The sequence below is a fragment of the Lepus europaeus genome, chromosome 3 (genome assembly GCF_033115175.1).
Source record: "Lepus europaeus isolate LE1 chromosome 3, mLepTim1.pri, whole genome shotgun sequence".
Classification (NCBI taxonomy): Eukaryota; Metazoa; Chordata; class Mammalia; order Lagomorpha; family Leporidae; genus Lepus; species Lepus europaeus.
This window is the reverse complement of record NC_084829.1, coordinates 16,804,012-16,816,590: the sequence shown is the minus strand read 5'-3', so window position 1 is coordinate 16,816,590 and position 12,579 is coordinate 16,804,012. Positions and strand designations below refer to the sequence as shown.

Here is a 12,579-nt window from a genome sequence, read left to right as displayed (position 1 = left end):
CCAAATAGTAAAGGACTCTCAGAGATACAGGCACTGCTCACTGAGCATACTCAATGGTACATGAGTGCTATTTAAGCATTCCAAAATTCAGTGACTATCAAAGGCTTCAGGGTAGAAATCATGACGTAGAATCAATGTGAAACAGGGCAAAGAAATAATAAGGAAGCTAGAGGTTTGTGTCACAGATATTTCCTGACAGTCCTGGAGAAATCACATCTACTGTAACTTCCTACCAGGTGACTGTCCCTATGGATATGGGCCCCTTGAAACTCATCTCTAAGCACAACTCTGTTGGTTTAATTTGATTTCCTTAAAAGAGCATCATTACTTTCAAACTTCAAGTTTCCTTTTTACATGACTATCTGTAATGTCTGGTACGAACAGAAGTCTGCTGAGTTTTGTCATACTTCAAAAACAGTCTAAATCCTCATCTCCTGCAGACCACCTCATCCTCCAGTATCCCCCTCCCTTCCTCAATCGAGAATGGAGTCTCCTCAGAAAAAAATCCCATCACTGCACAGTCCAATGGAAGCTACTGCAATGACAAAAATATTCTGTTATCTTCAGTGCCTAATAAGTAGCCAGTATCCACACATGAATATTAAACACATAAAGGTGACTGAATGTTGAAAGAAATACAAATTTAATTTTTAAGGACTTACATTTAAGCAGGCAGCTGTGGTAAGTGGCAACTGTAAATAAGACTGAACAATTTGTAAACAATTCTTTTTAAACTTGAATGAACACACCAGGCATTTGGAAATCTTGCTAAACATGCAATATCACCAGCAGATTTGGCATTGAGCCTGAAGTTCTCCAGGTCTAACAAGCTTGTAGGTGATGCCAAATGCAGGTGAGATATGGCTATTCCCGAGCAACATAGGGCAGCAGCTACGAGTAGGTCTGTTTGACCTCTTCCCTGAAATGAATCTTCTCTTTCCTTAATGAGACTCTAAGTTCTTGAGAGAGAGACAGAGACAGAGAGAGGTGACCATATTTGAAAAACCTGATATTTGCAACTATTTTAGAACTTGGCGAATGAATGGAGTGAATGAATGATGCTTATGTCTCTTTGTCCACAGATAACTGGGCCTGGGCCCAACCCCAATCCCAAGTGAATTCTGACTCCAAAAAGTGAATCTTTTTTTTCTCTCTCCCTGCCTTTTTGGTGAGCACCAGCAGAAAAGGGATTATAAAACTTACCTCTGAAGGGCACAGAAGGCACTGCTGTGAATGTGTGGGAAGTGCCAGGAAATGTTGGGATTTAGTCAAAATATCAACCTATGATCTGTGTGTAGACTATTACTACAGTTTTAATTTCAACACTATGTCCTATAATTTATCTGTGTGAATTTACTAGTGCTGTTCACTTGCAAGCATGTATTCACCATGATACTCCATTAACCCTTTCATGGCACAGGAGCAGTGGTAGGCAGCCAATGTCATAAGACTCAAAATGAGGCTCAGCAACCCCACTCACTAGAGGAGATTCAGTCTCCACGTCTTCCAACAGTGCACATAGTGCCATCCAAATCAGCAAACAAGTAGAAACGTAATTGATGTCGGCTTTCCCGCCTAAAGCTTCCTCTTTATGATAAAGAATGCTGAAAGCGACCTGTATGCATATGCCGCTGACTAACACAGTGTTTCATGACGGGCCAGGTGTAATAATGAGCATGAGTACATTGTCACAATCAATAACCTTTATACTTTTCTCGAGAATTTTACCTAAAAACTGCCTTGATTAATCTGACATCTCTCCGCTTGGTCGACAAGCGTCCCGTTACCGTCTTTTTGTCTTTAGTGACCAGACTGATGAGGAGCCTAGCACGGAGCCGCCTGCATACCCACAGACACAGGCCTGGCAGGCGCAGAGAACAGCCAAGCAAACAAAGGAGGCCGGCGCCCAGCAGCCCTTCCCCCACCTTCCCCAGCCCAGCCTCCGCCCCGGGCAGGAGGCGGGGACACCCAGGAGGCTGGAGAGGCGGGGACCCAGGGCTCGGTCCCGCCCCCGCCATGTCGGTTTCCAAAAAGGTCCGCTTCACTGATATATAAGGGGCTACAGCCAGCGCCGCTGTTGCAGAAGCTCCGAAGTTCCTGCTTCTTCACCATGTCTGGTCGCGGCAAGGGCGGGAAGGGCCTGGGCAAGGGCGGCGCCAAGCGCCACCGCAAGGTGCTGCGCGACAACATCCAGGGCATCACCAAGCCCGCCATCCGCCGCCTGGCCCGGCGCGGCGGCGTCAAGCGCATCTCGGGGCTCATCTACGAGGAGACCCGCGGCGTGCTCAAGGTCTTCCTGGAGAACGTCATCCGCGACGCCGTCACCTACACGGAGCACGCCAAGCGCAAGACGGTCACGGCCATGGACGTGGTCTACGCGCTCAAGCGCCAGGGGCGCACGCTCTACGGCTTCGGCGGCTGAGCGGCCCCGCGGCCCCGGACCCCCACCCAAAGGCCCTTTTCAGGGCCACCCATCTCCTCACAAGAAGGGCTGTTTACGCGACAGACAAGGTAACGTTCCGAACTCACTGAGGGGACCCATGACGGGCCAGGAGCTTAGCGACGCGCGCGCTTGCCTTTGTTCGCAGCGTTGGCGGCTGTCGCCCAAGATGGCGGGTCCCGCCCAGGAACAAAGGGCGGGCACGCGGCGCAGGCCTGGCCCGAGCTTGGCGGCCCAGGGCGAGCTGCTGTAGCAGAGGCGCTGTGCCAGAGGTGTGATCACAGCCAGGATTAACCTGATATCCTGGCGGGGCATGTAATCTAAGAAAAACCCTGGTATTGTCCAGCATTTTAAGTGAGCCGCTAGCTATTAAGCTCAGTCGTGTAGTTTTGGTGTATTGGTTTTAACCCTTATCTATCCAAGGGTCTGTTGGTGCATTCTTTGGCCAAATTAAAAATGGCATTACTCCCCAGTCCTTTCACCTAGGAATGTGTTGTCTTGGTAAGCCCCTTCTCCCGTTAATGTTGACAGATTTCCCATTGAATCAAAGCTAAGGGAGTAACACCAGTCTAGCTGAATGTCTCGCTAGTAGTTTATGTGGCTTCTGTGCGAGCTTGCAATCTTTTTGATCCTTCGTGGCCCTCCCTGTACTGTTAAACTTTTACTCCTGGCCCTGATCCTATGTTCGTCCTGATTCTCCAGTTTGCTTTTTCTGGGCCCTATTCCTGATTTTTCCCAATAAATTCTTGCACTTTGTCGTAGATCCTCAAGTCTTTCAGAATGTGTTGCAAATAAAGACCTATAATCCAGGCACTAAAAAGAAAACACCAGTCCTGTATGTAACCTTATTATCAAGGCCCTGTAGTGACCACAGATAATCACACGCTACCCACATTCTTTCCACTTTATAATTCGCCTTGCACTGCAGTAGATAAAGCAAGTTGAAAATATTGCCATGCTATGTGAAAATACAGAAATAACTTCACTGGTTCTATTGTCTGCTTAATAAGCCCAATTCTTGTGCTTTATCAGACATCTGAATGCCACCATCTCATGTACTCCTTCCCCACTAAGGAGTAGTTTCTACAGCAATGAATGTTGTGAATAACTTATACTAAAACCTTTTCGTGTCAAACTTTAGGCTTTATGTATTTACCTTCCACAAATAGCCCTCAACACTTTTGGAGAATTTCCTACACGTTTGCTTTAGAATTCTACCTGATTCTCCCAGGCAAAAATCCCTGTTTGGGATAAGTCTGTACTGCACAAAGCACACTTTACCTGCTCATAGCCCAACCGAACAGTTATCTTATATGGCTTTGGAGTTAAATGTTGGTGATGGTTACTACTTAATTTCTATTCAGGATTTCTTAAGCCTTGGATAGTGTCTTTTTAGTATCCTCAAGACCTACAAAATTACAGGCAATGACTGAGTAAATGTAATTCCTGAATCAATGAAACTAGCAAGCTATCTGGGCCAAGAATAGACTTTAATACAAATCAGTCCCCCTAACAATACCTCTTCTGCCTTAGAACTTTCTTAAGCAGTTTCCTTTACACAAATGTTGCATTTCTGACTGCCAACCATCTGTTGCAGTTTTTAAAATGAGGATTGTGAACTATTTGTTGGGAAAAAAAAAAAATTAATAGGCCCCAAACAGAGAGAGAACAGAATAAAAAGAAATAACCAAGTATCATATCTGGGAAAAGTGAAAACTGTCATAAAATTTTAGCTTGAAGTGCATATGCTTTTATTTTGCTTTAGTTTGGTTTTACTCTGGAACTTCATTTTTTGGTTTTGTTTTTGGTGGGTTTCTTGGGTTTTTTTGTTTGTTTTGTTTTTTGGGGTTTTGTTTGTTTGTTTGTTTGTTTTGAGAGAGATTTATTTAGTTGAGAGACAGAGGGAAAGACTGAGAGGTTCTACAATGGCTAAAAATGGGCCAATCAGAAGCCAGGAGCCAGGAGTTTCTTCTGGGTCTCCCACACAGGTGTGAGGGCCCAACCACTTGGCCCTTCTACTGCTTTCCCCAGGCTGTTAGCAGGGAACAGGATCAGAAGTGGTGAAGGCAGGACTCCAACTGGTGCTTATATGGGATGCTGGAGCCACAGCCTGATGGTTAACCTATGCCACAGTGCCAATCTCTACTTGGAATTTGAATGACAAAAATTGTGACAAACAACCTGCCATGTATTATCATTGTGTATTTATAATATGCCACGTTACACAGATACTAGCCTCGCTTACTGATGCGGGCCAGCCGCACCTGTCGAACGGAACCTGAAGGAGGGAGTGGGAATGAAAAGAGGGACAAGGGCGCAGAGAATGGAGCCAAGACAAAATTCTGATCAAGGCTCGTTTATTCCAGCATCTCAGCAATATTTTATACATAACCAGCTGCAGCTCAAGGCAACACAGAAGTTAACAACACAGGCAAGCAACTTATCAGGCTTCTGCAACACAATCATAACATAGTTAATTTTAGCGGAGTGTTCTTGTTTGATCATTCTCCTGGAGTATGGGAATAGGTCACTTTTTTTCCTCCCAGGAATTCCACAAGCCAAGATTGACCTTGACTTGTCTATGACTTGTTTATGGGCTGCCTACAGCTTACTAGACTTCATATATCTCCATTTTTAGCCTCTTGGAGCTAGCATGCAGGTATGTGGCCCCGGCTTCAGAAATCAGTCACATGTTTCAAAGACCTCTCCTGAAGACAAGCTCCTGCTAGGAGCTTCTGGGAAAAGAGACATCAGAGGGTCAGCTTTTGGCCATGGCAGCTTCCAGCTGAGTCAAGTTCTGGTTCAACAGTGGTGAATATTGTGGTTTTTGTTGGGTTTTTTAGAGATTTATTTATTGTATTTGAAAGGCAGAGTTACAGAGAGAGGGAGAAACGGAAATCTTCCATCTGTTCCCCAAATGGCCACAGTGGCCAGGGCAAGGCCAGGCAGAAGGCAAGAGCCAGGACCTTCATCCAAGTTTCCCATGGGGTGGCAGAGGCCCAAGGACCTGGACCATTTCTTTCCCAGGCACAATAGCCAGGAGCTGGATTAGAAGAAGAACAACTGGGACATGAACTGGTGTCTATATGGGTTGCCAACACCATAAGCAGTGGCTTAACCCACTAGGCCACAACACCAACCCCAATAGCCGTAAACACCAGGCCAATTCTACAGCAGTTCTGAGTGTTGTCTCTGGAAGTGTTTTCAGTTATAGCAGGAGCCCTGCCAAGATTGCTACCATCCTTTGGATAAACCTTTAGGTTACGAAATGCCTTAAATGTTTTCTGATATAAATGTTTTTTGTATCCTAGGGATTTGGAGTTGTGTTTCCTTACTGATAATGAAAGGCCTTATGCATTGTTGTTGTTGTTGATAGGATAATGTCTTCTCTGCCATCACCAAAGAGGCCCATTTCTTCCTCTTTGAATTTCTCCTCTTTGACTGCTTCCTTCCATGGTAAAATGAACTTTGAAAATGTGATTAGGGATTTAGAGATTAACAAATGATTGTGGGGCCGGCGCTGTGGCCTGAAGCACCGGCATCCCATATGAGTGCCAGTTCGAAACCCAGCTGCTCCACTTCTGATCCAGCTCTCTGCAATGGCCTGGGAAAGCAGTAGAAGATGGCCCCATTCCTTGGGCCCCTAAACCCTCGTGGGAGACCTGGAGGAGGCTCCTGGCTCCTGGCTTTGGATCCGCACAGCTCCAGCCCTTGCGGCCAATTGGGGAGTGAACCATTGGAGGGATGACCTCTCTTTGTTCTCCTCTCTCTCTGTGTAACTCTGACTTTCAAGTAAAAAAAAAAAAGAAAAAAAGAAATGATTGTGGATTACATGAGTGGGCACAGTATGATCATAAGTGTCTTCTTTTTTTTTTTTTTTTTTGACAGGCTGGGTTAGACAGACAGAGAGAATTATAGACAGTGAGAGAGACAAAGAGAAAGGCCTTCCTTCCATTGGCTCATGGAAGGCTGAATGGAATGGCTGCTACAGTGGCGAAGCCAGGAGCTGGGTACTTCCTCCCAGTGTCCCATGCAGGTACAGGGACCCAAGCACTTGGGCCACAGCAGAGAGCTGGACTGGAAGAGAAGCAACCGGGACTAGTACCAGGCACCCCAACGAACCCAGGGTGCTGGCGCTACAGGCTGAGGATTAGCCAAGTGAGCCACAGCGCCGGCCATAAGGGTCTTTCTAAGGGGAAGGCAGGAGGGTCAGAGTCAGAGATGGGCAGGGGAAGCAGGGACTGTGAAGCAGTTTGAAAATGGAGCAAGAGACCATGCTAACTGCCTGTCAGTTCCTGGAACATGCAAACATTTTCTCGCCTTGAGACTTCTGCAGTTCCTCTATTCTGGAACACCCTTGGCGTGGCTTCACAGCAACCTTCCAAGGCCAATGCCTCCAAGAGGAATTCTCGGCTGCCCTATCTAACATGGCAGCCCACTCCCCAGTTGCGTACCATGGCCATGTGTGTTTCTCCCATGGCACTGAAATTACCATCTCTGAGCATCTGCATGCTCCCTGCATGAGAACAAAGCTCAGACCCATCAAGACCTCATGTTCTTGCCATGCCCAGTGAGAAAGGAGCAGAACCCACAACAGATTCCCTCAGCCATCACTATGTTCGAGGCTATGCGATAAGGTTGCATGAATATGTTTTTCAAAGTATGTGTGCCTTGAGTATCTAGCACATGACCCAGAATGTGAGTGGAAGTGGTAAGGAAGAAAGCATGCTCCTAACTTCTAGTAACTTGTAGCTTGATCAAGAAGTTATAAAAAGAGAGAGAGAGAATAACAAGGGAGTGGGCCTGCAACACCTGCATCCCATGGGGGCACCAGTTCAAGTCCAGCTGTTCCTCTTCAGATGCAGCCCCCTGTGAATGGACTGGGATGGCAGTGGCGGAAGATAGCCCAAGTACTTGGACCCGTGCCCCCCGCATGGGAGTCCTGAATGAAACTCCTGGCTCCTGGCTTTAGTCTGACTTAGCCCCAACCATTAGGGAGTCAACCAGCAGACAAAAGATGCCCTTCTCTCTCTCTCTCTGTAACTGTGCTTTTCAAATAGGAATTCAGACATGAGAAAAAGAGTAGTGAGAAGTGAGGTAGCACCAAGTTCAATGAAGAGAAATACAGCTGATAGGCCAAGCAGCATCTCAGGAAAGAATTGAGCTCCCAGTTCATTTTGGACAGGAGTTCTTTTGGATGTAGGTATGGGTTCCTGTTTCTCCTCTACTCCTCCTCCCTATTGTGGGAAATTAATGGGTGGAAAACTCTCCAGGGACCTCATCAGCACAGTGTTACTAACCCTCATTAAGCTAAGTTAGGGTATAGAAATAAAAACTAGGATAGGGCCAACGCTATGGTGCCACAGATTTAACAAAGGTCTTCAGTGCCTGCACCCCATTTGGGCTCCACTTCTGCACCAGCTCCCTGCTAATGCACCTGGGAAAGCAGCAGATGACCCAAGTGCTTGGGACTTGCACCCATGTGGGAGACAGCCAAAGACCAGCTCCAGCCAGTCCACGATCCTCAAGGTGTGAGAGGTGTCAGCACTCGAAGAAATGAGAGACACACTCACAGCAAGGCTGATGGGGTAGCTCTGGCTCTCGAGCACCAGACTTTCTTTTTATATCATAAGTCACATAGTGATTCTTTTTTCTCACAATAACAAGTCTGTTGTCCTTTTTTTTTCTAATTATAACTTATTTGATTTTCAAGGGCATATTCAAAGCATGGGTTACAATCACAGACAGGCCTCAAGTGCTGCTGAACTATATAGAAATTGATTACACAAGCTAGAATATTACCTTTCTAAACTAATCTTTACTAGAAGCCCCAAGGTCAAAGCAGACCCTTTTTAAACTGTATCCCCTCTTTGTGGTTCATTCTGTAATTCTTTAATTTCTTTGTAGTACTTATTTAAAGGTTCACTTAGATCTATTCCACAGTTTTGACATCCTAACCATTGTAGTATTTGTATCATATATTAAATTAAAGCTTTAATAACATTTATCTTTATGCTAGTGGGAAGTATATACCAGGGAGCCTGTTGCCTTTACATTCTTTTCCACAAACAACTCAATCTTGCATAAAGCATTAACCCTTACTCCTACACTAACATTCTGCTTGATTAAAATTCTACAAAGCAATGGACATTTTGGAGGTTATGAAGCTAAGTGCTCTTCCCTAAAATTAGAAATACAGCTTTCATTAGCTGGAGCACCAGGAAACTCCAGCTTTCTTATGCAGAGTGTAGTTCCCAAAAAATATCCTAAAACCACCACGAGGACCGAAGCTGTCCTTCTCACACCTTGCTGAGACAGAGCTTCCACTGTGACCTTGTCAGCCAGCCGAAGTTACCTTGGCCTCACCAGGAGACCTGGATAAAACTCTTGGCTCCTTTTGGAGAGTGAACCAACAGTTTGAAAAATCCATCTCTCTCACTCTGTAACTGTGCTTTCAAAATCAGTAAGTTTTAAAAAAAGAAATAAAAACCAGGAGGATTTTTCCAACTGCTGTCTGCTAGAAACTATGGGAACTTATCCCAGAGCCTAATCCTAATCTAGCATCTAGTATGAATCAATAAACCCTTTTTATTTCAGGAAAATAAAAGGAAGGAAAAACTCAACTCTCAAAAAATGCTCAATACTTCAAACTTTGCAACTCTCGGAATTTATTAGTTTTGTGCAATAAGACTCTAAAGGTGGGAAAATTCAAGTCAGAGCAGAGGGGAGAATCTCCTGATTCAAGCTGTGTGTGTGACTAAAGAAGCCCTCGCTGCCATCTATGGAGAAAGTGTGCCCATTGTGCCGATGTGGCCCCTGAGACACAGGGAGGTTATATGACACACCACAAAAGGAGTGATAGCGCCAAGATGTCAAGGCAGTCAGAAGGCTCCCTCTGCTGTTTCAGCCCCTCAGCATACTAAACAAGGGTACAAAAAATGCTGGCACCTGTGTGAACACGGACAGGAGTAAGGAACTCCGGGAAGAAAAAAGCTTGGCTTTGCCCAGGGAGGTGGGGGAGGAAGGGGGAGATAGGGGAAAATGTATACCTGAGAAAGGATTTTATCCTAAGAAGTACAGCAAAGGTTTGTGGATATGAGCTCATTAGGAGCTAGTAAAGCTTCAGCAGCTTGGCTGAAACCTTCCTGATAACTTTGGTCTTATGAAGACTGCAAGTGCTAACAGTGTGTATTTTAAAGTACACATTCAGGGGTAGGCCATGTGGCATAATGTGTAATGCCACCACCTGTGACACTGCCATCCCATATGGGTGCCAGTTCATGTCCAGCAGCTGTACTTCTGATCCAGGTCAGTGAAATTGGCCTAATGGCCTGGAAAAAGCAGCTGAAGATGACCCAGGTGTTTGGGCCCCTGCCAACCCACCTGGGAGAGCTAAATGAAAACTCCTGGCTTCCACCTGTTGCTGCTGTCTGCAAAGTGAACATGCAAATGGAAGATTCTCTCTCCACCCCCTACCCCTGACTCTTTCAGACAAATAAATCCTTTAATAAAATGATGTTCAAGCCGGGAGAAGCTATAAAAATATGATGTGCAATGGAAAGTCAAGGCTGAAACTGAAAAGCAAGTTCTGTAACTACGAGCAAATGCTCATTTATCTGTGGGGAGAAATGCACCCAAATTTTCAAAATCTTTGAAAAAAGAGTGACCATTCTATTACAATAAATTTGTTTTAAGAAACTTTGTTGAGTGAAGTTTCATTTGTATTGGTGACCTCTCTAATAAATGTATCTGGTTTAAGCAGCCTCAGTAGAAGCCAAATAATACAAATCAAAAATATGGGAAGTCTGCAAAAAGTTTATGGGAAAATAAAATGTATGTTATAAGAAAATACATAGATTTCAAAAAGTTTTGTATCAAAATAAACATTTTTAATCTAAGTTTTCCACACATTTATGAAGTGCTTTCATATACACTTACAATTTTTAAAGTGAGACAGTAAATTTTGTTTGAGAAACATTTAACTCTGTGGAATTGGGTGTGTAGGGTCAACTTCTTTTTTTGTAACATTCTGTGACGTTTCTGTAACGTTCTCATGGTGCACAAATAAACTTTGACACATCCCAGCAGGTTACTTTGAGTGACAAGGCAAAGGAATTAACACTTGAAACAGATAACTTTTGCAGCATTTAGCCTATAAAGCGTGGAAATGGGTGGCATGACTTCACTATGTAGCTGAACCAGGTACCTCCAGTGACTCCTGCAGAGTTGTCTCCATCTTATCCAGGTGCCGTGCCATGGGAGTCTTCCTTACAGATCTCATCAACGTGCTACCCAGGCCACCCCTTTCTGCTTGGGTTCAGCCAGTGGAGACCCCATGCAGGAACTGGACAAACGGAAGATTATCATGGGGTGTTCTTTGGGGACAGCACCCTGGGGTAGCAGATAAAGCCACCAAAATGGTTGCCAGTTCAAGTCCCGGCTGCTCTACTTCCAAGTCTCTGCTATGGCCTGGGAAAGCAGCAGAAGATGGTCCAAGTGCTTGGGCCCCTGCCCCCACTTGTGAGGCCCAGATGAAGCTCCTGGCTCCTGGCTTTGGATCTATCCAGCTGTGGCCATTGCAGCCACTTGAGGAATGAACCAATCTCTGTCTCTCCCTCTCTTTGTAACACTGTCCTTTAAATAAGTGAATAAATCTTTAAAAAAAAAAAAAGTATTCCCAGTTTCCCTTCCAGAGGTCTGTCACCATAAACTGCATTTGGCCTCTTTCAAGGCCATAATTCGCATCAGCAATCTGCTTCTATACAGCTCTGGTGACTGCTTGCCCTAACCTTTTCAGACTTCTAAGTGGGCCAGCGCCTTAGAATTTAGGATTAGGCTGCCGCCTGCAGTGTTGGCACCCCATATGGGTACCAGTTCAAGCCCTGCTGCACTGCTTCCAACCCAGCTCCCTGCTAATGTGCCTGAGAAAACAGCAAAAGATGGCCCAAGTGTTTGGGCCCCTGCCACCCATGTGGGAAACCTGAAAGAAGCTTCGAGCCCTGGCTGTGGCATCCATGGGGGTAGTGAACCAGTGCATTGAAGATAATAATAAGTGATCCTTACCAGGCTATAGTGAGACACTATTTCTTGAGGTTTCTGTATCCTGTGATCAATTTGCAAAATGTCTCTTTAGGAAACTCTCCTGCTATTTTCCAATAACAATATGCGATTTCCTGTCACAACCTTAACCCCAACAGATGTGATCACTGTGCAGCAGTGTCAGGACCACATCCCAAACAGTTGCTGGGACTGGGTACAGAGCTCACCATGTCCCTCACCTTGGCCATGCACCTCCATCATGCACAAAAGGCCACCTTCACTCAGGCAACCGCTGGGTTCACCTCTGCTTATCAATGTCCCTTGTGTGATCATGATCACACTGGAGGCCCTCCTGCCCTTTGCCCACATGGCTGGAAGTGGCCTCATGCCATCTCTGGCCCTCTGGCTGACTTCTGAGAAAGGAGCCAGAATAAGGGAAATAATACACATTTCTTGTAGGATACCCTGCTGCCTGTACTGCTCTCTGCAGCCCATCTTTGGCACTCACCTATGCAAAGGACCTCTCTCGATGTCACGTTGCCTCTTTTCCTAGTTTTTATTATAAAAATACAAAAATGAAAAAAATGGGCTTATAAAAACATACCATCAATATTGATACTTGAGATTATTGTACAATTATATGTATTTACATGTACCTATAGATTTCACTGAGTTTTGAAAATGACACTTCACCCCCCAAGTGCTTCAGTCCCCGACTCCTAAAAATACAGGGCCGACCTGAAGCCAGCAGCCAGTTTCTTCCAGGCCTCCCAAGTGGGTGAGGGGACAAAGCACCCGGACCATCCGCCACTGCTTTCCAGGCCATAGCAAAGAGCTGGGTGGGAAGTGGAGCAGCCAGGCCTTTATCCGGGGAACATAAGGGATGCCAGCCTGGAGGTGAGGTGGCGTCTTCACCCACTACACCACAGCTCCGTGCACCCAGTATTCACAATGACTTTAAAGGTTACTTACCAGTAACATTGCTTTCACGGGAGACAAATAACAGTTGCCAAAGGAACACCCCCACCCCCCATGTGAAGACATCTAGTTCTAGGAATCAATGCATAGAATAATCGGCCAATAGGGAACTTTCCCATATT

At 45.5% G+C, this 12,579-nt stretch overlaps 1 protein-coding gene across 1 annotated transcript in view; it reads left to right on the top strand.

Annotated features, from left to right (window-relative positions):
* Window positions 1–10,238, top strand: part of LOC133756422 (uncharacterized) — a 62,052-nt gene extending 51,814 nt beyond the window's left edge. The window contains exons 6-7 of the mRNA XM_062187117.1: window positions 2,095–2,511; window positions 9,038–10,238. Of these exons, the coding sequence (XP_062043101.1) occupies window positions 2,095–2,422 (328 nt within the window). The 3' untranslated portion in view covers window positions 2,423–2,511; window positions 9,038–10,238. The remainder of the gene's footprint in view (window positions 1–2,094; window positions 2,512–9,037) is intronic.
* The last annotated feature ends 2,341 nt before the right edge of the window (window positions 10,239–12,579 follow it).